Below are 20314 nucleotides of genomic sequence, written 5' to 3'. Positions count from 1 at the left end.
TTATCACTCTACTCCTTCGGCGCCTCGGTTAATGGGACATATCGAACCCCAAACAACTTCTTCTTTGTAACTTCCCCATTGCCGTCCTTCTCAATCCTCCATACGTGCTGGTTGTATCCCATCTTGTCATCGTCAACTGGTATAAACATGCTATGCCTCGTCAATATCCGTAAACAGACTGAAGACGCTCGACTTACCATCCAGGAGCCTTTAACTGCTCGATTAACTCAGGATGAATCTCCACTGCCGAAGCCCCAACGTGGATAACATCCCATCCCATACCTTCCTGCTGCTCACCTTCTCTTGGTTCTTCAACCCACCCCTTTCTCCCGTCGCCGAACCGAAATCTCACCTTTCCACTTTCTAGAAACCTCCTTCCTTGCTCACTCTTTGCCATATTATTCTCGCCCAGCTCCTTCAGCTGCCTGATATGTTCTAGCCCTACGACAAGACCTTTCTCGCCTACAAGCTCAGCCATGACATGTGTAAGATAACCTGAGCCAGAGCCGACGTCGAGAATGCGCGGGGAAGGCGACGTGGAGGATGGGAGGAGATAGCTTAGGACATGTTCGACCGCTGAAGCATGCATGTGTGGTGCGGATATAGTAGCTGAGTAGCCGATAGGTTGGGGAGAGTCTTCGTATGGCATCGCTGGAGCGTAATGTGCGCGGTCAACCTGGGATGTTAGCATGTATTACTTGTAGATAGCAAAGGGGGATGGATATACTTTGAGGAACGCCTCTTTCACTCGAGCATCAGTGATAAGTCCATTTTTCCACATGTTCTCGATCAGCGCCGAGTTTGTGTTACCACTACATGTCCACGCCATGTTGATTCCCGACAACTGCTTTGGGTATGTAAGTCGAGAATAGGTTTGTCTGACGTAGCGAGATGAGAAATAGAGCGATTTCTTGACAAAAGCCACGATGACGGTAATAAGTGATGGAGTTGGAGTTGGCATAGGCAGATAAAGGATTCGAGTTGAGATTCAAGAATGTTGCTATAAAGACAAAAAAGAGCTGCAGGTAAAGATAAATAAATGGTTGTAATACTATCATCATGGGAAGTAGCTGCCGAAGCTTGTGCGGGGCCGTTCCGTAATACTGGGATCGGCGACGGGTACCCCACAAAGTGAACCATGGCTTAAGTTAGCAGGGGGCTTTAGGTCAACAGGGGATGTAAAGTTTAAGATATTCATCTTGAAGGATGGGGTTTTATAAGTTAGGCTGATCCTGTCTGATTTGAGTATTTTAGGAATAGAGCTAGAGATCATCGCTTAGAAAGCCGAAGTCTATTCTACATCCGTTATACACCAGTCACCAATTCAACAGCAAGATACCCAAATTCAAATTTCAAATCATGTTTTGAAGACATATATAGACGTATGAAACTGCGTGCGACGCGCCAAACAATAAGCTTGTAGTAGGAACCCATATATCCTTCCAATCCCTTCGATTCGATTCATTCCACCCAAGAAAAACGCCGGAAAGAACAAGTAAGAGAAACGCGTACGTCTCTCGACTGATGCGCTTGCATGATGTGGTATATTGTGTTGTACATGAAAACTTCCTCCGCTGATCCTTTTTAAACTACTCGTTCGTTGGACTCGCCCTCGGCAATAATTGGGACGCCCAGGCCACGATCAGGGCTCTGCAGGACAAGTTGCTCGTGACGACGTGCTCGTAGGAACTCGGCGACACTCTTGATAAGAAGAAACCAGCCGACAACCATGAGCACATATCCTAGCCACTCGCTTCCGCTAATGGTGCCTAGGTCCTCGTCTGTCACGTCGCCTTGCTTAAAGCTGTGCGAGTTTGGGTCTGGTGGGGCTGCGTAACCATCGGGACCGCTCATTGCTGGGGGTTCGTCTTCGGAGGCACCCTTCATGTAGAAGCCGTATTGGATAAGAGTGATGCCGAGACCGGCACGAGAACCGTTCTTGGCAGCGTGGGTAGAGTGTAGGAGGTATGTGAGGAGGAAACCGACGAGCTGGAAGGACGTTGAGATCATTCCGTTCCAGACGAATGAGAAGAATGATCCAACTGGCATGCCGTCGATGTAAACTTCGTCGGGCCCACCCATGCCAGGAGCGAGGATTGTTGTTTCCCAGTATGGAGGAGCAGCATCGGCCGCAGCTTGTTCGTAAGACTGATAACAGTTAGTACTAGAATACCAAAATCGATAACCACGAGCGACATACCGGTGGTAGTTCATCCTTCTCGGGATCAGCGTTGCCTCGCTCTGGACGCGCAGACAAGTTGGCAAAAACACCATCCGATCCTGAGCCTCCTCCTACAATTCTTGTTGATCTTGAGCCAGATGGCGCTGGTGCCGGAACAGCCGGTTGGGGAGTTTGCGTCGCATTGGCCGTCTCGAATGATGGCGTCGAGTTTTGTCGCATCAAACGCTGTCGGTCGTCAACGTCATCGTCACTGTCGTCGTCATCGTCAAAGGCATCGGCGAGAGTGTTGTCGACCTGGCGCTGGGGAGAGGGGGCTCGAGAGTGAAACGAGGGTGGTGGCGAGTGGGGGGGGACTGTGGACATCCGGTTGTTGTTATTGTTATTGCTGAAGTCTTCCTCGTCTTGGGCGTTGACCTGGGAATTTGTCAATAAATCGTCATTTTTTACTTGTGTCTCCAAGTCGCGACTTACTCTTTCGTATCGTCCGGACATGATGGGCTATCGTCTGGCGGTGATCGGGCTGCCTCCCGGATCCGCTTACCAAGGAAATACACGCGATGTCGTAGGGAGGAGAAAAAGGAATCGTAAAGGAACAAGAGCCGTGAGGGAAAACAAGAGAAGAGGAAGTCGAAAAGAGACAAAAGGAGAGATGATCTATTTGGCGAAAAGGTTTGAAGGAGTGACGGCGAATTTGGGTTTAGTTTGGCTGTAGTATTGAGTTTCTTACTGTTTCGTTGGCCTTGAGTTCTCAAAAGCGATTACGAGGCGAGGAGAAAGCCTGAAGCAAAATGGTCCGGCGCCTTAGTCAAGATGCGGCCGGGAGGTTCCAGTTCGGTATCGCCACAGTGTGGGTAAGCACAGGGGGATGCGTCTAGAAGGGTCTTCAGGGGGCATGCGCCAAATATGGGTACCTAAAACGTCTTGGCGCACTGTATCTGTACTTTGAGTCTGTCCTCTATAGCCCCTTGTTCAGATGTCTTTGAAAGAGGCACAGCAAAACAACAAACAACAATCAGAGTTGAAATTTAAACATACTTCTTTCTGGGGAACCTGGTGGAAATAAATGGCAAAACTCAAATGTTGCTGCCTTTGATGACTCTCTCAAGATGAGGTGGGCTGTGTCAGGTCGTAGTTAGACCCGGCTGGCTCCACCTCCACATTGAATCATATCACGAGCTTGTCCTTTTTGAGGTTGAAGAATGAATGAGACTTTGATTTTCAAGGGTCTCGTGGTGGCCTGAGGCAATTTACGCATGACCCAATCATATGCTTTTCAAGAACAGTCTCAATAGTATCTGACACTGTAATGAAACACTGTAGTGTGGAATTTCTCTAATGGTTGACGTCGAGATATTCTGTGGTAGAGAAGGCTAATCCCAGCAACGACAACAGCCTCAATTCACAATGTCTCGGCCATTATCTGTAAGTAATATTCCTCCATACTATGATTTAACTATTAGAGAACTAACATCTGTCTGCGTTGTAGCAAAAAATATACTCCGACGTCTTTGCGCGCTGGCCAAAGCAGGCCCTGCGTCCCGATCACCAACTCCAAGATGTCCTAGGCAAGGCCGTTACCGAGCGATTCCAAAACTACAAGCCATCCATGGAGCGCGAAGAGCTTCTCAAGGCGAGGGCGCTGCAGTTCCTGGCCCAGGACCGATACAACGATCGAGTGCGTGCGCTGCGATATCATACCACAGAAATGACGACGAAAGCTAATATTCGGACAGTTCAAGCTCAAGGGTCGATTGCTAGAACCAAAGAGTCAGCCTACATACTTCGCTGATCTAATAAGGGAAATCGATGAGGCGCCCAACAGGTCATGGTTGGAGCGACTGGGCAAGAGATTGTCGGGTATGATTCGATTCCAGTAAAGATGATGATGAGACGATTAATGCCGGATAAGAATACGGAAAGATATTCAGCTGGCATCTGACGTGTATATGTAATTGTACTTGTACATTGTATCAAAAAGCGATTCCCCATTATGTTGTCCATTCTCCAACGCCTTCTGCATTTTATACCGACTCTAGTATCTCTTTAAATGTACTTCTCCTCTGGGTCTATCTTGGTGAACCACAACTGGATCTGTTCATAAGCAGTAAACACCAATCCTCCCGAGACAATCAATCTCGCCAGACGGGGCAGCGCACCACTCCAGAAAGTAAAGACGCCTTCCTGTTTGAAGATGGTAGTGGCGCACTTGAAGCTGTTTCCGTATGTCTTGCGCGCCTCGATACTCTGCATCCTCGTCTTGATTGTGTCGAGAGGCTGCGTCACGTAGACAGTGATGAGACCTGCTAGACCACCAATGGCAAAAGTTCCCACGACGCCGAGCTTCTCGCCTGGTGCTGTGTACGACTCGGCCATTTGCTTGAAGAAGTTGTAGGCGGTGAATCGTGTTGCGCTGTTGGCGGCTTGTCGGGCGGTCGTGGGAGCGAAGCCTTGGAAGAAACCTCGGAGGCCACGCTCGCGGGCGATGATGGGGACGGCATGGAGGAAACCGCGGAATCGAGGCTTGGCCGACTTGCGGTCGTCGATACTTGAGATTGTTAGCTTGAGTTTTGTAGAGGTTGGTATGGACTTACAGGGTTGTCTTGATACTCTCGGTGGGAGTGACAGCAAGCAATGACTCTGTCACACCAGCACCAAAACCAGCGAGGACAGTTCGAGGTCCAGATAGCTTGCCATTCTCGTCAACAAGTAGCGCCTTGTACTGATCAAACGCCACGAATCCTATTAAAGGTCAGCCAATGCTTTGCTGATGTGATATAAAGTCGGGGGAAAGCATACGGATTCCAGCCTTGGCTGCATTGCCAATGATGAGAGTGGTGCATCCTGCGTACCACTGCGATCCGAACGGAGGCCAAGGGAGCTTCTGACCTTCTCCCAACCGTCTGTTCAACTGCGACCGAGTCTTTGCAACTGCGTTTCGATTAGGTTTGTTCTAGTTGGCTTTTCGCGAGGAAGTAAACGTACATTCGGCGGGATAGGTAATAGCTATAGTCCAATGATTAGTTTGTGGTTATGGATGTCGCGTGGGTGAACGCATACCAATCTCAATGGCACCGGCTGTTGAACCAGCGATGACGGATCGCAGAGGGCTGGGCTGCTTCTTCTTCTCTGCTGGTTGTGCGGCGGAAGCCATTTTGAATTAATTGCTATGTTATCCTGCCGGAATTGCAATTAAGTTGACGTTGGTCGTGATTGAATGGCAACTTTTTTCCTGGCGCGGGGGATTGGATTTCGTCACTCGAACTTTTGGAGCTACAGCACTTGTTTCAATTCACACGTGCGCCGATGTCGCTATAAATTTTGGTCTAGCCGAGCTGAGTTCCGTTGGATCGGCATCCGGGGTTGGACTGTTGACTACAACCAGGAACGCCTTCACCAGAAAAGAGTTACTAGGAGCATATCCTGGAAGATTACTCTCATTAGTCTCTGCTGCATTCATTCTTTATGCCTGGGTGACGTCGCTGGCGTAATGACAAACTACAGCTTGACAACCCTAACCTACAGGTACAAGCCTCAATCTGGCATATATCAAAGTGCTGTTTGTGAGCATACTGATGCTCTTGCAGGGACTCAATTTAGTGCCGTCTTTAATTTATAAAGTACTCCTTTGTCCTGAGTATGAACTGCTTGCAGACTTGGTGATTGTTACAATTCCGCCTCACTGTGACTACCATGCTCACCGTCAAAGATGAAAGAAATGCCAAACCAAGACTCAATGCATGATACTAAATGGCCGAAAGCTCCGTATTCTATTCATAATTTATTGAGCCCAATGTTCAGCGTATGAACTCTCTCGTTGTTTCTTTGTACAGAATGTTACCAGATCAAAGAGTAACTCTCAGTGAGCCTTACCAATGACTTCTAGCCCTGGCTGGCTTCAATTATATCTTTAATGAAGGATTCAGTATAAATGGCTATAAGCTTTTGATTCAATAACTCAGCATCATAATCTTCCTATCTTGTCATCACTCAAACCTCAAACACCTCCTGAAGATTCTCAAGAAACGACTCTATCACATCACAACAACCCCTATCAACACTCGCTAACATGACTCCTCAAAAGGTCTACTCACGTTCTGAGCTTGAGAACATGCGCTTAGAACTTGGACCTAAAGAAATTTTGAAAATATTCTACTCGCCGGGGATGGCTTTCGAAGCCTTCCCTACCAATTCTCAACGACAGGACAGCATTTCGACTACTGGCTTTGACGAACGCCACGACGTGGAAATACATGCGGACATGATCCGGGCGAATATCTACAATGCGTTCGCTGATCAACAAGCTACCTATGGTATACCAGTCAGAGCAAGGTTCACTCTATGCCCACAAGCTAAACAGCCGATTCCTCGAGTTCTTCGAGATACCCTCGTCGACTATTTCTACTTGCGCAAAGGCGCCGAAAACCCCCTTATCAAGCAATGTCCACACGATCTGAACCGCTACTTGACGGTTATGCCTTTCCTTGGCGAGAACAGTGTCATGGATGCGCCAGTCAACAGGAACGTGGTGATTTCTCTTCCAGAAATGGTGGAAATTGGCATGGACGTGGAAAGCATCTCCGCGACTATCGGCGACGCTCTCGCCATGTTCGTCTTCAAGTGTGGGCTTTACTACTTCGGCTATTTCTGTTTCCGCATCGTTGCTGAGAACAAGGGTGATTCACCTGGTCCTGTCACTGTCGGCATAATTGTCTCTGATTCTCCGCGCGACGTGAAGCAGCGACATGCGGATACAACCCGTGCAACAGAAGACATGGTGCGGATGGCAGAAGCTGTGGAATTACAAGTACCTTCTCCTATCGAGTCACCCTACCTTTGGAACATCTTCAAAACGGCGTTTATCGCCCGGGGCAAGAGGTACTGCTGTGCCATTCGCGATACGACTCCAGAGGGGATGATGGAGCTTTTCGAGGAAATGTATGGTCGCCCTGAGAGTCATGATAAGCTTTGACGAGGCGACTCAATTGTCGATTGACGGGTGTGGAATTAGATTGGGATCGTGTGTGCTTTCTTTTGTGGACGTTTTTGTTTTTGGAAATTGTTTAGGAGTCAGTCGTTTATGCTCTCATTTAGATAGTTCGGTATAGATTGGTCAATGGAAATAGAATCACATGTACTGTTGGATGTCAACAAGTTTAGCATATCTACCCATGTATTGTCATATCTAACGATGCTTTGTATTCGATGCCTCATCTAAATCTTAATCAAACTCCATAAGATGCTTCAATCATATCTCATACCCTCATACCATCATACCCCATATTCCCATATCTTTCTCTATTTCTTTTTCTGTCGTCCCCATTTCTGCTCTAGCCCAGCCTTCCACTCTCCAAAACTCGCTACCTTTCCAGTCCCCAAAAGAATCTCTCCTCTATGCAGCACCATCCTCAGCGGCGGTACAGCAAACCACTTGTGATCACTTCTGCAGATCAAATCATCCCTGTGATCACTTGTCTTGTTCCCCTCACCCTGGATAACTTTCATGCACTTGGCGTCATATGTCTCCATGCAGAACTCGCAGATGTAGTACTCATCCGAAGGAGAGATCAGATCGAGACACTGCGCGCAATTTTGACGCATGGTTTGGATCTCGGGGAGCTTAGGATCCAGGCGTTGCAGGATGGGTGAATCTTCAGGAGTGGAAGCCAGGATCTTGGGATCAACCTTGCGCATGGATTGGCTAAGAGCCTTAGCATTTTCGATGTCGTCGGCAGCGATGAAGAGGCCGAGGAGGTTATCCAGAGCGTACTCGTCATTTGATACGTCGTCGTCTGATAGAATATCGAGACTGTCGTTGATAAGCTTGCGCAGATCGCGGTCTGTGGAAGGGCTCCTGCCCAAAAGCCTGTTGAAGAGGATCATGTAGATGGCGGCGATGTTGACGTCTGATCCCACCATCTCAATCGGCATGTCATGATTCTGATGCCGATTCTGCTTGTGCTTGATCTTGTCCAGCTCCTCCAGCCAATCATCTGCTTCTTTCGTCTTAAGTCCAGCATGGAGAACGCGCTCTTTGTATAGCGACGCAAGCTTCTGGAATGCGAGAGCGTAGGCTTGACGGGTGGGAACATTGCCACGGGGTCGGTAGCCGAGTTGTGTGATACCCTCGAAGAGGTCCAGTGCAGCCTCGATGTCGCGACTGTACGTGTATGTTGCTCCAAGCGAAAGACGGAGGTAAAGCGCTTTGAGGGGAAGGCGAGATACGGTGGCGACATCAATGGTGAACTGCAAACGATCATAAATAAACTCTGTAGCGCCTACTTTGCTAGCCGCTTTGGGGATCCAGTCGATGACAAGAGGTTTGTTGTGGAATTCGAGCAAGAAGTCTACCAGACGAGTACGGTTGTTCTCTGCGTCGGTGACTTGCTCGGACATTTGCTCGAGGAACTCGATTACAGCCTCATGGCGGTTCTCCGTAGCCACAAGCTCGAGGTATCCAAGCTCAGGCTCAAAGTATTCCTTGCACTCCTTGCGATCAAGACCGACGTCTTTGGCGCTGACCATGGATTTGAGAAAGTACTCGAGTGCTGGGTCAACTTTGTTGAGTTCCTCGTAACAGCACGCGATGAGGATGTGATCCTTGTATAAGCGCCACTTGCAACTCTTCAATGCCTGCTCATCAAGTTTTCCACTTTCGATGCTCTCGCGCTCGATAATCTCACACTTGAGGGCTTGCTCAAGCGCTTCTTTGAACCTTCCGTCACGCGAGAGACAGTACGCAATGCGACCGCGAGTCTCGACGCTGTTATTGTCGAGAACAAGCGCCCTATCATAGTGTCCCAACGCCTTATTGTGCATACCGTTTGTAAGGTATGTACTTCCGCATCGTCGGTGCCAGTGCGCACTTTCCGGGATCTTTGCCCACTCTGAGGCCTTGACGATTCGTCTATCGACCGGGATCTCTGTCCAGTGCGTATTGCAGCCTGACCACGAATATCCGTCTTCCATAAAGGCGATGGACTGGACGATCTTGAAGCAGAACAGCGTGGGTACATATTTTTTGAAGTCCTCGGATAGCCATGCACGGGCATATAGGTCACCAATAGGTTTGAAGATACCGGGAGATTCCTTAATAGCTTTGCTTGCCCACTCGCGAGCTTTGGGGTTCAAAGAGGCGAGGACATCGGGGTCAGCCATCCATCTCTTCAGCCCCTTCATGTTGGCGTCTGTGAGAACTTCAAGACCTTCGTCGTTCTTTTCATACATAAGAGTCCAGTCGAGAATGATGTTATCGTCAGTAAGCATTCTGTACACGTACTCGCCCAACACCTTCTTCTCGGGCGCAGGGACGGTCGACGGGTCAAGCACGGCCAGATGCTCCTGCCAGTACCAGGCGGAGTATTGTTTCATTGACTCACGACCACTCGGGCTGAGACGATATTTCTCGAAGCCCGCCTTGTCGGTAAAGATAGAGAGACAAGTCTTGAGGATGTGGATGCGCGAGACAAGAGGGTTGAAGCCAATACCCGTGCCGTACTTGGAAGAGTCCTCTGTGCTGAAGAAACCCTTGATGGAAGAGTGGAAGAAAGTGATCCAGGTGTTGGTCTTGCTCGATCGAAAGTCCATGTCGCTCATGGGATCGAAGAGATCAGAGTTGGCCGCTGGGCTAACACCGCGGCCGGGGCTTCCTCGCACAGGACTCAAACCATGCGTAGGGCTCGCACGTCTCAGAGGAGAGAGATTACGTGCGAGGTCAGGCGTTCCGGTTTGGCGGCCAAAGATTGTTGGACTCTTTGGACTTCCACTTCTGCCAGAGCCTGGTCGACTTGCTGAACTCGATCGTCTTCCGGAGCCGAGATCACCATTCTTGATGCGCTGCTGTTTCTCATGCTCGCGGATGAGATCGTCTGTTGTCAGTCCGTCTTCGCGCTCAAGTTCGAAGAAGCATGCGTATTGACCGCGCAGAGTTTCTTCAAGATGGAACGGCGGGTCACCGAAGCGCATGATGAGTACGGCCTCCAATTGCTCTAGAGACAAGACTTCTTCGGCGCATGCGGCCCACTGCAGCATCTCGTTTAAATCTCTTGTTTGGTCTTCGTAAAGAGTCTCGGAAAGGTTCTTTAGTGTCTGTGCGATAATTCCGTTGATCTCCTTGGGGTACGATTGTAGGCTTGTGAGAATGCTTTGTGGGTGTCGCTTGCGGCTGATGTCTTCGATCATGAACTTGGCGAGGATGAAAAGGCCGTCTGCTTGCTTGATCATGGCGTCTATGATCTTTTGTCGGAAGTCGGGAGGTGTACGGCTGAGATTACGGAGGTGCCAGACGCTGTCTTCAATGTAGAGCTTGACATCTTCAGCATTACGATCGGGCGTAACGTGAAGAGTTGTAATGGCCTGGCTACCGCGGTTGGAGGGATCGAGGGTATATGTCACAGTTTCAGTCATGTACGTTCTTCCAATAAGAGCGACCTGAATTGTGACATGCTTTGGTCTTCGAACAGACTCGTCGCTCGAACCTAGCTGTTCCAACAGTTCTTGTACACCTTCGGAGTCTGCTTCATCGATGCCGTCGAGAAAGATGTAGATAGCCTTTGCCTGCGCTTCTTCCCGGAAAGGTTGAACAAAGAGTTTGCGGTAGGCACTGGGGATTGTTCGAATCTCATCGATATTCTGCACGCCCCTCAGGAGTTGCTTTGCGTAGAAAGGATCGCTTTCGCTAAGCTGATAGGCGACGTCGCGTAGAGCTTGGAGGACTGAACGGGTCTCTGGGTTGTTGTCGCGGAAATAAAAGTATGCGAGGCGAGAGATCCTATCAGAGCCCCATGAGATGAGACGAGTGGTCAGATATGACTTTCCGGTACCTGCAAATGTCAGTGATGTGTTAAGAGTGATGGGTACCAGAAAAGTTGGCCTCCCTAAGTCTTAGGGCACAGAAATAAGTAGTCCAAGGACCATGGTCTAAGGCCTAATAGTTCCACCTCTTATGCTTCCAGCGGCCAATTTTCCTGATACCCTGAGAGATAGTCGGGACGAATGATACAACGTACCTGCTGCGCCAGTTATCCAGAGAAAGTTGGTCTTCTTGTCGAGCCACGCCCTGAAGCCCCCGTCTTGAAGGATCCATTCACCCGTTGAATCAGCCCTTGACTTATTGAACAAGTTGAAGAAGTCAACAGGGAATGGCGAGGGATCCAAGATCTCCTTGAGTTTATCTTGATGTGCAGCGACGGTGCGCTCCCGTCCCTCGGAGCGTATCTGCATCATAGTCTGATTCATCTCATCCAGCTTGCTCTGCATATTCTCCGTCGTGACATTGAGTTTACTAACGCCTCCGTATGTATCAGCGAGGACTTGTCTTTCCTCGCCGATGTTGAGGGCTTTCAGGTTGTCGAGTGCCTCCTGGACGGGCGTTCCCTTGCCGAAGAGGGTTCTGAAATAGGCCTTGAAGCGGCCGCGACGGATCTCTTTGGCGGCAAGGACGAATACCTCGAATAATTGTGCTAGAATCGTGACGACTTTGTTTCGTAATGCGCTTCCCATTCGGTATTGCACATACACATCTAGTCTTGATGTGAAGTCCTTGATGAGCGTTAGTAAGGATCTTGTCGCAAGCGGGCACCAGGGTACCCGAAACGTTGGCCGCTGGTGACATAACAGACGAAATTCACAGATCAGTTTATGATGCTTAGACCATACTTCGTAGACTACTAATTTCGTCCCCTATGTTCCTAGCGGCCAACTTTTATGATACCCTGAAGGGGATGAGGAGGATCTCGTCACAAGCGGGGCTGGGTCGGGAATATCACTCACCTTGAGAAGCTCAAACAACTCAACAATGGTATCATACGCCGAGGAAACATCGCGCGCAGCTCCAATAAGGTAGGCGACTGCTCCAAAAATCCCTTCAGCAGGTGCAAAAGTCTCTGCCGCAGCGCCGCTCACGATTTGACCGATGGTTTCGACCGGGTCAAGGCAAGCGGCGAGAGCACTAAAAATGGACTGTCGCTTTTCGCGAAATTTGGAGAATTGCTCATTTTGCTTGTCGATTTCAGAAATTAGGTCTTTCACGTTGCTTAGAGGTGGGTTGAGAAAGTCTGTGAGTTTGCTTTTGGAAGAGTCCGAGTACAATTTGCTGGCGTCGTCAAGGATGTGGGCAAATTGGGCTTCGGCGGTGTCTTTTTCTTTGTTTTTGCGGACCGCCGCCATGATGTCTGACGGTCCAGCAAATATGAATCCAACGTGAAAATCTAGTGGGCAGCGGTGGTTAGTCTTCTGAGTCTTGGGATGCAAAAACAAGTAGTCTGAAGTGTAGCCAGAGTAGCAATGACTGACCTACTAATCGTCCTTTATGTTCTCGACTTTTCTGAGACCCTGCGAACAGTCCAACAAAAGTAGGTTCAACTAACCTGACTAGAATGAGATAAATATGAGTATTCAAAGTTTAATCAGGTGATGTTCGGCAAATAAATAAGACGATTGGTGTTTCAGAAACAGGTAGGCTGTGAAGGATGTTTTGGTGTTGTAGCCTTGACGCTAGGAGCAGTATATGACTCTTTAATACTTGGTGGGTACCCAATTCAGAACATATGATCAATCAATATTGACCAACAAAAAAGAAAAGAATAAAATGAAAGAAAAGCCCCTGCAAATTGCACAGAAAGAAACAGGATTCGGTAGGAACGGGCAGATCAAACTTGTTGCTTACTGCATTTACCAGCCTCTGTTGGGTAAGGCTGAACTGATGTAGGCCGATCCTTGGGTTTGTTTTGTTATCCACAATAAATACGGATGGAACGTTATATGTGTGATCTGGACTTTGTATTTTTCAGTTGACTAAATACATTTTATATATAACATTATTCGCATCGGCCCCCAAGCGTCGTAGTTTAGTTTTCGTCATCGAGCGGGAGGCGTTCAGCCCGAAACAATAGTAAAAAGGCACAGCAGGCTACAGTGCAGAGTAGGCTGAAGGATGATAGGGTTTCACCGCACGTTCCTGTAAATCTCCCCCACAGGCCGGGCGTCCACACCTTGTGGCTGTAGTTGCAACGTGACCAACCGCTGTGACTGTTTTGGCCGTAACAGAATCCCTTTCCTTGTCGATCCTTTCAAGGATTAGGCAGCTGACGATTATACGTAACATATTCCTTCGTATTCTATTCATGAGGCTCAATATTGACCAGGATGAGTAATTAGTCATACAGAAACTAGGCTTTATTATTTATTTGACCGCCAGGTATTAAAGCCCTGATCATTCTCCAAGTGTATAAATTTCGTTAATACTATCCTTGGGCGGCTCGGGCCGTAATGATATCAAGATACGCCACCTCACTTTCAACCCGCCTCGAGGCAACATTCAATTTGAACAGTTCATTTGCCTTCGCCTTACCCCGATCATTATCCCCACCTATACGCTAGCTAGAACCGAAGCAACAAGACTCTCAGCAGTCTCCTCAACGACACCAAGCAATCCAGAATCCGATTCCTTCCACGACGGCGCAACAAGACAACGAGCCTTTCCATCATCATACAGTTGAGCAACCGCCAAATCAAGAATCCAACCTCCTACACCTTTCTCCTTTTTATCCCGTGCTCCTTCGATGAGCTCACGCGTAGTTCGTCTCTGAACCTCCCACTGGGTTTCCGTCTTATTCTGGAAGGCTTCCAATAATTCAATTTGACATGTCTTGATTGACATGACTTTGACAGTGCGGTTTGCGGTCTCAGCTGGGTTTTGCAAAACACCAACCACAGATTGTCCAATGCCTTGCAGTGTAGTTCCGGTAAAGCACTCTTTGCCTTTATCGTAGATAATGGCGGATTGCTTCTTGATGTCAAAGCCCATGGTTGGGAAGCGCTTCAAGGCCCAGTCAATAGGATTTCCTGTCGCGATGCTAGTCCAAGTGAAGTTTGGGTTTGTGGCTGCGTGCTTCTTTGCATGTTCAAAACCAACAGCTCGTTGAGCTCTAACCGAGTCAAACTCAGGAAAGCTGGTAAAGTCGGGACCCCAGCCAAAGTCAGCTACTATAAAGCGTTTTACTCCAGCGGCTTCGGCAGCGTCGATCATGGTGCCTTGTGAGGGAATGCCCGCTGGTCCAACAGCACATACAGCTGCGTCCTGGCCAGACAAAGCTTTGGTCAGAGCATCGTAAGCGTAATCCGTTCTAATAACGGGAATGCCTTCTGGAAATGTGGATTTGGATTCAGTTCGCGTCACAATGGTGACCTCGAAGCCAGCTTGTCTAAGAGCAGCTGTGATGGGAGTGCCAAAGTTGCCAGAAGCCTGAACAAGTTAGTAAGTATATAATCAGTGGAAGAGGGTAACTTACACCAAAGACGACGACTTTAGTCAATTGATTGGTGGACATTGTGTAAATCTTGTGAGAGTGATGTGTATAAGTCAATGTTCCTATGGTTGAGAATGTCTCGATTTGGTTGATTTTATGGACTAGGCTACCCCACCAGGCGGAATTCCGCCAACTAACTTGACTAACCTAGACAACTGTTCTTGGTAGACTGTTTGTACAGCCATATATCAACTCTCATCTACAGTGAAATAGATGAAATAAATCAGATGGCTGCCTTGTGAACCCTTCTTACTCAGCCGCTTTTCTTCCATAGATGGAATAACTAGTCTTGTCAGCGACTCACCCCATATTTCACATACAAAAACTTACATAGGCCAATAAGCATGAGTGTTCTTATCCGCCAACGCCTTCCTCTGATCAATGAGAAACAGGGTCACTTCTTCAGGCGTCCAGCCATGAGCTCGCGTCAGCGGTGCCATAGTAAACGCCTCGAGACCGCTAGCCATGTTGATATAAGACCACTCTCCCAATAGCTTATCCTTCTTGTCCTTTGGCCATCCGTTGATAGGCCACTTGAACTGCTTGACAACGACATCTACAAAGCCGACTTGGGCCATGATATCTGCAAGCGGTGGAATGTCTTGATACGGGCGACCGAACATGACCGACGCTTCTGTCAAGAGGCGGAGGGACTTGAGCATTATGTTATCGGGTTTGAGCGTACCATCATCGGATTGAATGTTCAGGTCTGCTTCCTGAATCTCCATGTAGCCACCCGGTGCAAGGTTGCTGGAAGAGTTAATGAGTATTGATGTGCGAGGGATGAGACATACTTGAAGCATTTGGTGAGAAAGTCGGTCCAACTTGCGAGAGCTGATGACATGAAGCGACTATGAATATAATCAAACGAGTGAGAATAGTTCCATTCATCTTCAATATCCTCAATCATGAAGGTTAGGTTCGGCGGAACGCTAGTCTTGTTAGCACAAATATGAGCTAGATGAAGGGACTGGGTCATACAACGCTGGCTGTATAGGAGATAAATCCACACCGATTACCTGTTGTCTGTTTAGGGATAGCAGATATCATCTCTGTCAAGACCACTTACCTGTGCTTCTGGATGTTCATCAGCATAGTCAATAGCCCAAATTCCAGTTCCCGTTCCAATATCCAAAACGTGTTTCGCTTTGGAATCAGGCTCGTTTGGAGGTGCTAGACCGAGTTTATCGTCTAGAGTAAGCAGGAAAAGGTTGTGTTGGAGGTCTACCATCGTGACCTAATTAGTGCCATCTTCGGTCTTCATACGTTTACCATACCTAGTCTTTCATTTTCTGCCTCGTCGTTGGGAAGAGCATATTCTTTACCACAGCGGTTAGTATCATAACATGGTCAGAGGGATAAATCGTCTCACTTCCGTCTTTGTATGCATGGTATGTCCTGCCATTTTCGCGACGATAGTTCAGAATTGAACTAGAGATACTTGTGGTCGATGAGAGAACTTCCTAAACGCTGTTGGACCTCGTACGTTTTGATCAAGAAAAAAAAAAAAAGGGTTGAATACTTCGCCAAGTGAAGAGTCGGTGTCGTTACCCTAATAGTCGTCAGATCATTCTTCCTATCATCCAAGGGAACGTAAATCATACCAGCTCATCAGACACAATGACCGCCGAACGAACTTGATGCGTCTGAGCCATGCTTTTGAAAACAATGGTCAGATGAGTCTGTGGAGAGTTGCTTTTCATAATGAATCACATCAGGAAGTTCAACGATTTTATATGCTGGTCCCTCCCCTGATCCCGGAAGCTGTTGGTTGTCTTGGGTTTCCTAACCTGGATTTACCCGCTGTATGCGAGTCCCATCAGTGAATCATTCGATGATTTATACACCAATCGTGATTCTCTAAACCTGGGTATTCGTGTTGAATTTGCATGGAAATTGCATTGAATCCGATATATCATACTGTGCCTCGCATTTGCAAGACATGAATAGTGGAACTCGCGCAAGTTTTCGAATTCAGAGCTTTCCCCGTCGAAGTTACGACTGAGACCTTCTCAATAATCAATCGCCTATTTGAGGCCATCGGTCTTTTAGAGAAAGTATCACGGGTGCAGGGCAGTGTATAACAGAAAGGTCATCCTCCGAGCCTTGAGTACAAGATAACTAACCTGAGAGGTCTGGCCTAAGAAGCATACACTAGGATACAGATTTCGTCCCTTATGCTTCCAGTAGACAATATTTCTGATACCCAGAGGGCGACTGGTCGAAGCCAACGCCAGAATCATGGCATCCGTTTGCAGTGGCTTTCTTCAATAACAACCGCGTAATTGGTTTAGTGGTAAAATTCTCCGTTGCCATTCGAGTAACATCGGGGAGCCCTGGGTTCGATTCCCAGATTACGCATTACTATACGCCTTCGGGCATCCGATATCTTTTGCAATTAATGCATCTTTTTGCTGTGTTTTGATGTTTTATGGTGGTGTTGAGCCGTCCGTTGGCACAACCACGTGGCTGTGAGCGGAAAGCCGCTGAGCGCACGTGTTTCGCCATGAGCTTATTTTTTTTTTCCCAATGAAAAAGGAAGGAACAGATAAAGGCAATCTGATCGCGTAACCAAGTAGGAAATATTTCAATGTTCAAGTGCTTAACGCTTGGCTAAATGTCACTTGCGAGGTTTGACGAGAACTCATCAACAAGTGCAGGGTATACAGTCCTGCATTTAGATAGCCAACTTTGCGGACAAGAAGAAAGGAAGTCCGGGGACCGTTCAAAATGTTATTGCGATTACACATCTAACGCAGTCTCAAGTCTTGGGGGAGTAGATTACCATCAGAGAGTAAGTCATTGTCGACTAGGTAGGTGTCCCGGAGCAATCCCGAAAGCTCGTTCTAATCGACCACAAAAACAAAAGGCGAACAAAATTGTGTCGAAATACCAGAAGGTGTAAAAAATGATTCGCCTGTGTAACACAGGTGGCGGATCTCTCCCGCCGGGAATTGAACCCGGGTCTCAAGCGTGACAAGCTTGCATACTGACCACTATACTACGGAAGATGAATCAGGCTACGCCTGTTGTAGTTCACTGGTGATTGGAGAAGTTTGCCTAATTTACGTATAAGTAGTCTAACCTTCAACTCAGGACTTCCTCTACCTGTCATGCATGTCTCGAAGGGATGCCCAACGTGCCCCTCACAACCTGAAGTAGCCATCGAGATAGGATGGACAATATCAACATAGCCATTATCGGCACTGGTAAGTCTCGTGTACCTGCTGAGGCATATTGGTAACTGTTATTTTCAGGTCCTGCGGGCCTTGTAGCTCTCAAGAACCTGAGAGAACAAGGCTTCAACGCCGTCGCTTTTGAACGTCGCGAGTCAGTCGGGGGCTTATGGGCATACAGTGATAACACGAAGTACACCACAGCGTTGGATGACACAACTGTCAATGTCAGCAAGTTTGTGGTAAGTAGCAAATCGGTGACATCCAACAATCACTGACTTGACATATCTAGTCTGGCTTCAGTGACTTTCCAATGCCAAAAGGTTAAAAGACAAACCGTTTTATTGTTCACTATTGACCGCAGCTAGACTATCCGCCTTTTCCGTCTCGTAGACAGATGCAACAATATTTCGAAGCTTACGCGACACATTTTGATGTTCACAGGTACATCAGATTTGGGGTTACTGTACACAAGGTCCTGCAGAACTCCTCAGATTCTGGATGGAATGTTTATTATTCAAATATCGATGGTCAGGCTGTACTTCCCTTTCACAAAGTGGTGTTCTCGACTGGATGCGAGACTGTACCGGTGTGGCCGCCCATGCAAAGACGGAAAGAGTTCAAGGGCACAGTGATTCATGCTCAGCAATATCGAGAGTTGGTAGAGCCCTGCTTTTCATCCGCTGTCACTGACATCCTCATCTAGCTACAAGAAAAATGGCCTGGAGGGCAAGAGGGTTATGGTTGTCGGTATTGGAAATACGGGCTGCGAGATTGCCTTGAGTCTTTGCAAACACACATCAGAAACCTATTTGACCTATCGTCGTGGAAGAATTCTAGTGTCTCGTTATGGAAAGAGTGGCGTACCGACGGACAGCCAAGTCCCTTGGCCAGTACTTCGACTCAAATATCTCATGGACTATTACTTACCCAATCTATCCAAGTGGGCGACCGACAAGTTCATGATCAACAAAATGATTAGCGACGCTTCCAGGCACGAGCCAGATAGTGACAGTATATCAGAAAAGCAGAGGCTCAAGATGGCTGGGAAGAGGGTCTGGGGCGAATGGCGTCTTGTTCCTTGTCCCAGCATGGCTCACAGAAACCCGGCTGTGCAAGAAGGCATCTTCCCAGCATTTCATAACAAAGACATAATCCCGACTCAAGGATTTATGGAATTTGCTGGCGAAGATACTGTTTTGCTAGCAGATGGCACCATAGTTGAAGTCGACGCGGTGATCTTTGCTACAGGCTATCGGCATGATTTCTCTATTATGCCGGAGCTTCAGATGAATGGCGCAGCTGGGATGAAATTACAGACAGCTGAGATGACAGAAAAGGAGCCGAATGTGGAAGACGAGGCCCAACAACCTGACCTTCCCCGACTCTATCAAATGATCTTTCCGCCCAAGAGGGCTTTTTCGATAGCCTTTCTGAGCTGGTTGGCTCCACAGGAGAATGTCTGGTGTGTCTGCGAACTTGCGTCAATGGCAGTCGCTCAAGTATGGACAGCAGAGTCTACTCTCAAACAGAAAGATAATCTGCCAGCTTCATACCGGCCATATTCGATTCTACCCCCAGAGAAAGAGATGGAAGTCGAGGTTGATTCATATCAAACCTGGTGGCGGAAAGAGTGGAGGACTGATCATTCCATAATGGAAGGATATGTGAGAGGCCATAGTTTCTACCACTTTCTTCATGAGATGGCCGGAACCGGTCTCTACAGCCACATAAACCATCCGATCTCATTCACTGGATGGTGGCTCTGGTGGAAGGATCGCAATCTCTGGAGGTGGCTTGCTAAAGGCCCGATGAATAGTTACTCGTGGAGGCTGTTTGACACTAACCCTGATGATATCCCTGGATGTGGGAGGAGAGCTTGGAGAGGCGCCAGGACAGCAGTCCAAGAAGCTGTAAGTTCGACTATTTTTGCTTTTGGTTCCGCTCTAATATTTGGTAGTATGAGGAGTTGGAGAGATTTAGAGATATGAAGGCAAAAAGTGACTAAGAATCAACACTTCATCTTGAATGCAACGGCATTTTGTATGGTGGTAGAGTACAATGCATTGATCATTCAGTAATTATCATGCTTCTTCAGTCAATGCCCCTTGACTTGAATAATACAACTCAATGGTTATGACTGTGTGTAATTTCGGGTTGCCGAATGAGTAGAGATGCCATACTACGTTCTGTAGTAGATAAGTCATATCACCTCGTAGCTATGGGATTGGGTAGTATTCTCTTGAAAAATAACATTCCTTCGGTTCTCTCGACACTTGGATCTGATTCTTTGGACACGCTACGTATATAATCCCTATTTTGTGACAATCTGACATGACAACGTGGCCGAGTGGTTAAGGCGATGCCCTGCTATCTCTTTAGAGACATCATAGGCATTGTGTTCGCACGCGTAGGTTCGAATCCTGCCGTTGTCGTTCATTTTTGCATCTGCTTACTTTTTGTCCCTTCTTCTGGGCCTTTATAGAACAATTGCCATGGCTGCTCACTGACTTCTGATCCGCAGGACTATTAGCGCTGGGCTGGTACATACTTCAATTAGCCTGTCTACCACAGCCGAGTGTCATGGTTCGCGAATAGACGTTATGCTGGTTGAGTGGTAGCTCTTCCGAGGGAGGATAAGTCACAGTCCC

The 20314-nt window shown here is 47.8% G+C and overlaps 8 protein-coding genes and 3 non-coding genes across 11 annotated transcripts; 5 read left to right on the top strand and 6 right to left on the bottom strand.

Annotated features, from left to right (window-relative positions):
- Window positions 1-8: 8 nt before the first annotated feature.
- On the bottom strand, window positions 9-829 carry EDB82DRAFT_547026 (protein-L-isoaspartate O-methyltransferase; the record flags this gene model as incomplete). The annotated part of the gene is made up of 3 exons (XM_025727978.2): window positions 9-150; window positions 198-676; window positions 728-829. 3 exons carry the CDS (start codon window positions 827-829, stop codon window positions 9-11), a joined length of 723 nt encoding a protein of 240 aa, XP_025582391.2.
- A 755-nt stretch (window positions 830-1584) lies between these two features.
- On the bottom strand, window positions 1585-2674 carry EDB82DRAFT_527370 (uncharacterized protein; the record flags this gene model as incomplete). The annotated part of the gene is made up of 3 exons (XM_025727976.1): window positions 1585-2148; window positions 2201-2596; window positions 2654-2674. 3 exons carry the CDS (start codon window positions 2672-2674, stop codon window positions 1585-1587), a joined length of 981 nt encoding a protein of 326 aa, XP_025582390.1.
- An 813-nt stretch (window positions 2675-3487) lies between these two features.
- Window positions 3488-4128, top strand: EDB82DRAFT_507442 (uncharacterized protein). Its single transcript, XM_025727975.2, has 3 exons — window positions 3488-3604; window positions 3669-3857; window positions 3916-4128. Exons 1-3 carry the CDS (start codon window positions 3587-3589, stop codon window positions 4057-4059), a joined length of 351 nt encoding a protein of 116 aa, XP_025582389.1. The 5' UTR covers window positions 3488-3586; the 3' UTR covers window positions 4060-4128.
- EDB82DRAFT_507438 (mitochondrial carrier domain-containing protein) lies at window positions 4129-5415 on the bottom strand. The gene is made up of 5 exons (XM_025727974.2): window positions 5240-5415; window positions 5165-5185; window positions 4979-5110; window positions 4774-4921; window positions 4129-4727 (listed from the first exon to the last, which is right to left on the bottom strand). The coding sequence occupies exons 1-5, from the start codon at window positions 5331-5333 to the stop codon at window positions 4226-4228; spliced, it is 897 nt and encodes a 298-aa protein (XP_025582388.1). The 5' UTR covers window positions 5334-5415; the 3' UTR covers window positions 4129-4225.
- Window positions 5416-6210: 795 nt separating this feature from the next.
- Window positions 6211-7255, top strand: EDB82DRAFT_577517 (uncharacterized protein). The gene has a single exon (XM_025727973.2). It carries the CDS (start codon window positions 6249-6251, stop codon window positions 7149-7151), a length of 903 nt encoding a protein of 300 aa, XP_025582387.1. The 5' UTR covers window positions 6211-6248; the 3' UTR covers window positions 7152-7255.
- Window positions 7256-7337: 82 nt separating this feature from the next.
- On the bottom strand, window positions 7338-12805 carry EDB82DRAFT_539001 (uncharacterized protein). The gene is made up of 4 exons (XM_025727972.2): window positions 12473-12805; window positions 11951-12387; window positions 11188-11719; window positions 7338-11001 (listed from the first exon to the last, which is right to left on the bottom strand). The coding sequence occupies exons 2-4, from the start codon at window positions 12344-12346 to the stop codon at window positions 7478-7480; spliced, it is 4452 nt and encodes a 1483-aa protein (XP_025582386.1). The 5' UTR covers window positions 12347-12387; window positions 12473-12805; the 3' UTR covers window positions 7338-7477.
- Window positions 12806-13547: 742 nt separating this feature from the next.
- On the bottom strand, window positions 13548-16142 carry EDB82DRAFT_547023 (S-adenosyl-L-methionine-dependent methyltransferase; the record flags this gene model as incomplete). The annotated part of the gene is made up of 9 exons (XM_065609481.1): window positions 13548-14423; window positions 14470-14593; window positions 14818-15237; window positions 15282-15424; window positions 15557-15711; window positions 15765-15806; window positions 15860-15950; window positions 16010-16039; window positions 16092-16142. The coding sequence occupies 9 exons, from the start codon at window positions 16140-16142 to the stop codon at window positions 13548-13550; spliced, it is 1932 nt and encodes a 643-aa protein (XP_065464068.1).
- A 624-nt stretch (window positions 16143-16766) lies between these two features.
- EDB82DRAFT_t216 lies at window positions 16767-16848 on the top strand. The gene has a single exon. It is a non-coding gene; the product is annotated as a tRNA-Gly (tRNA).
- Window positions 16849-17426: 578 nt separating this feature from the next.
- Window positions 17427-17498, bottom strand: EDB82DRAFT_t184. The gene has a single exon. It is a non-coding gene; the product is annotated as a tRNA-Asp (tRNA).
- EDB82DRAFT_507413 (flavin-binding monooxygenase-like-domain-containing protein) lies at window positions 17493-19922 on the top strand. The gene is made up of 6 exons (XM_065608789.1): window positions 17493-17546; window positions 17595-17696; window positions 17745-17905; window positions 17956-17986; window positions 18032-18320; window positions 18370-19922. The coding sequence occupies exons 2-6, from the start codon at window positions 17663-17665 to the stop codon at window positions 19652-19654; spliced, it is 1800 nt and encodes a 599-aa protein (XP_065464067.1). The 5' UTR covers window positions 17493-17546; window positions 17595-17662; the 3' UTR covers window positions 19655-19922.
- Window positions 19923-19999: 77 nt separating this feature from the next.
- EDB82DRAFT_t217 lies at window positions 20000-20098 on the top strand. Its single transcript has one exon. It is a non-coding gene; the product is annotated as a tRNA-Ser (tRNA).
- Window positions 20099-20314: the final 216 nt, after the last annotated feature.

The sequence above is a fragment of the Fusarium venenatum genome, assembly GCF_020744135.1.
Source record: "Fusarium venenatum strain MPI-CAGE-CH-0201 chromosome Unknown EDB82scaffold_3, whole genome shotgun sequence".
NCBI classification, from domain to species: Eukaryota; Fungi; Ascomycota; class Sordariomycetes; order Hypocreales; family Nectriaceae; genus Fusarium; species Fusarium venenatum.
This window is presented reverse-complemented; position numbering and strand designations above follow the sequence as displayed.

Bases quoted from the DNA above. Each gene is read 5' to 3' on its own strand.
- EDB82DRAFT_577517 (XM_025727973.2), top strand. From the start codon at position 6,249: ATGACTCCTCAAAAGGTCTACTCACGTTCTGAGCTTGAGAACATGCGC.
- EDB82DRAFT_507413 (XM_065608789.1), top strand. From the start codon at position 17,663: ATGGACAATATCAACATAGCCATTATCGGCACTG. The intron at 17,697-17,744 runs GTAAGTCTCGTG...TGTTATTTTCAG, and splicing joins CATAGCCATTATCGGCACTG to GTCCTGCGGGCCTTGTAGCT. The intron at 18,321-18,369 runs GTTGGTAGAGCC...ATCCTCATCTAG, and splicing joins CATGCTCAGCAATATCGAGA to CTACAAGAAAAATGGCCTGG.
- EDB82DRAFT_539001 (XM_025727972.2), bottom strand. From the start codon at position 12,346: ATGGCGGCGGTCCGCAAAAACAAAGAAAAAGACACCGCCGAAGCCCAA. The intron at 11,720-11,950 runs GTGAGTGATATT...ACGCTCATCAAG, and splicing joins AGTTGTTTGAGCTTCTCAAG to GACTTCACATCAAGACTAGA. The intron at 11,002-11,187 runs GTACGTTGTATC...TGACATTTGCAG, and splicing joins CTGGATAACTGGCGCAGCAG to GTACCGGAAAGTCATATCTG.
- EDB82DRAFT_507442 (XM_025727975.2), top strand. The intron at 3,858-3,915 runs GTGCGTGCGCTG...ATATTCGGACAG, and splicing joins AGGACCGATACAACGATCGA to TTCAAGCTCAAGGGTCGATT.
- EDB82DRAFT_507438 (XM_025727974.2), bottom strand. From the start codon at position 5,333: ATGGCTTCCGCCGCACAACCAGCAGAGAAGAAGAAGCAGCCCAGCCCT. The intron at 4,922-4,978 runs GTATGCTTTCCC...GACCTTTAATAG, and splicing joins TGCAGCCAAGGCTGGAATCC to GATTCGTGGCGTTTGATCAG. The intron at 4,728-4,773 runs GTAAGTCCATAC...AACAATCTCAAG, and splicing joins GAGAGTATCAAGACAACCCT to TATCGACGACCGCAAGTCGG.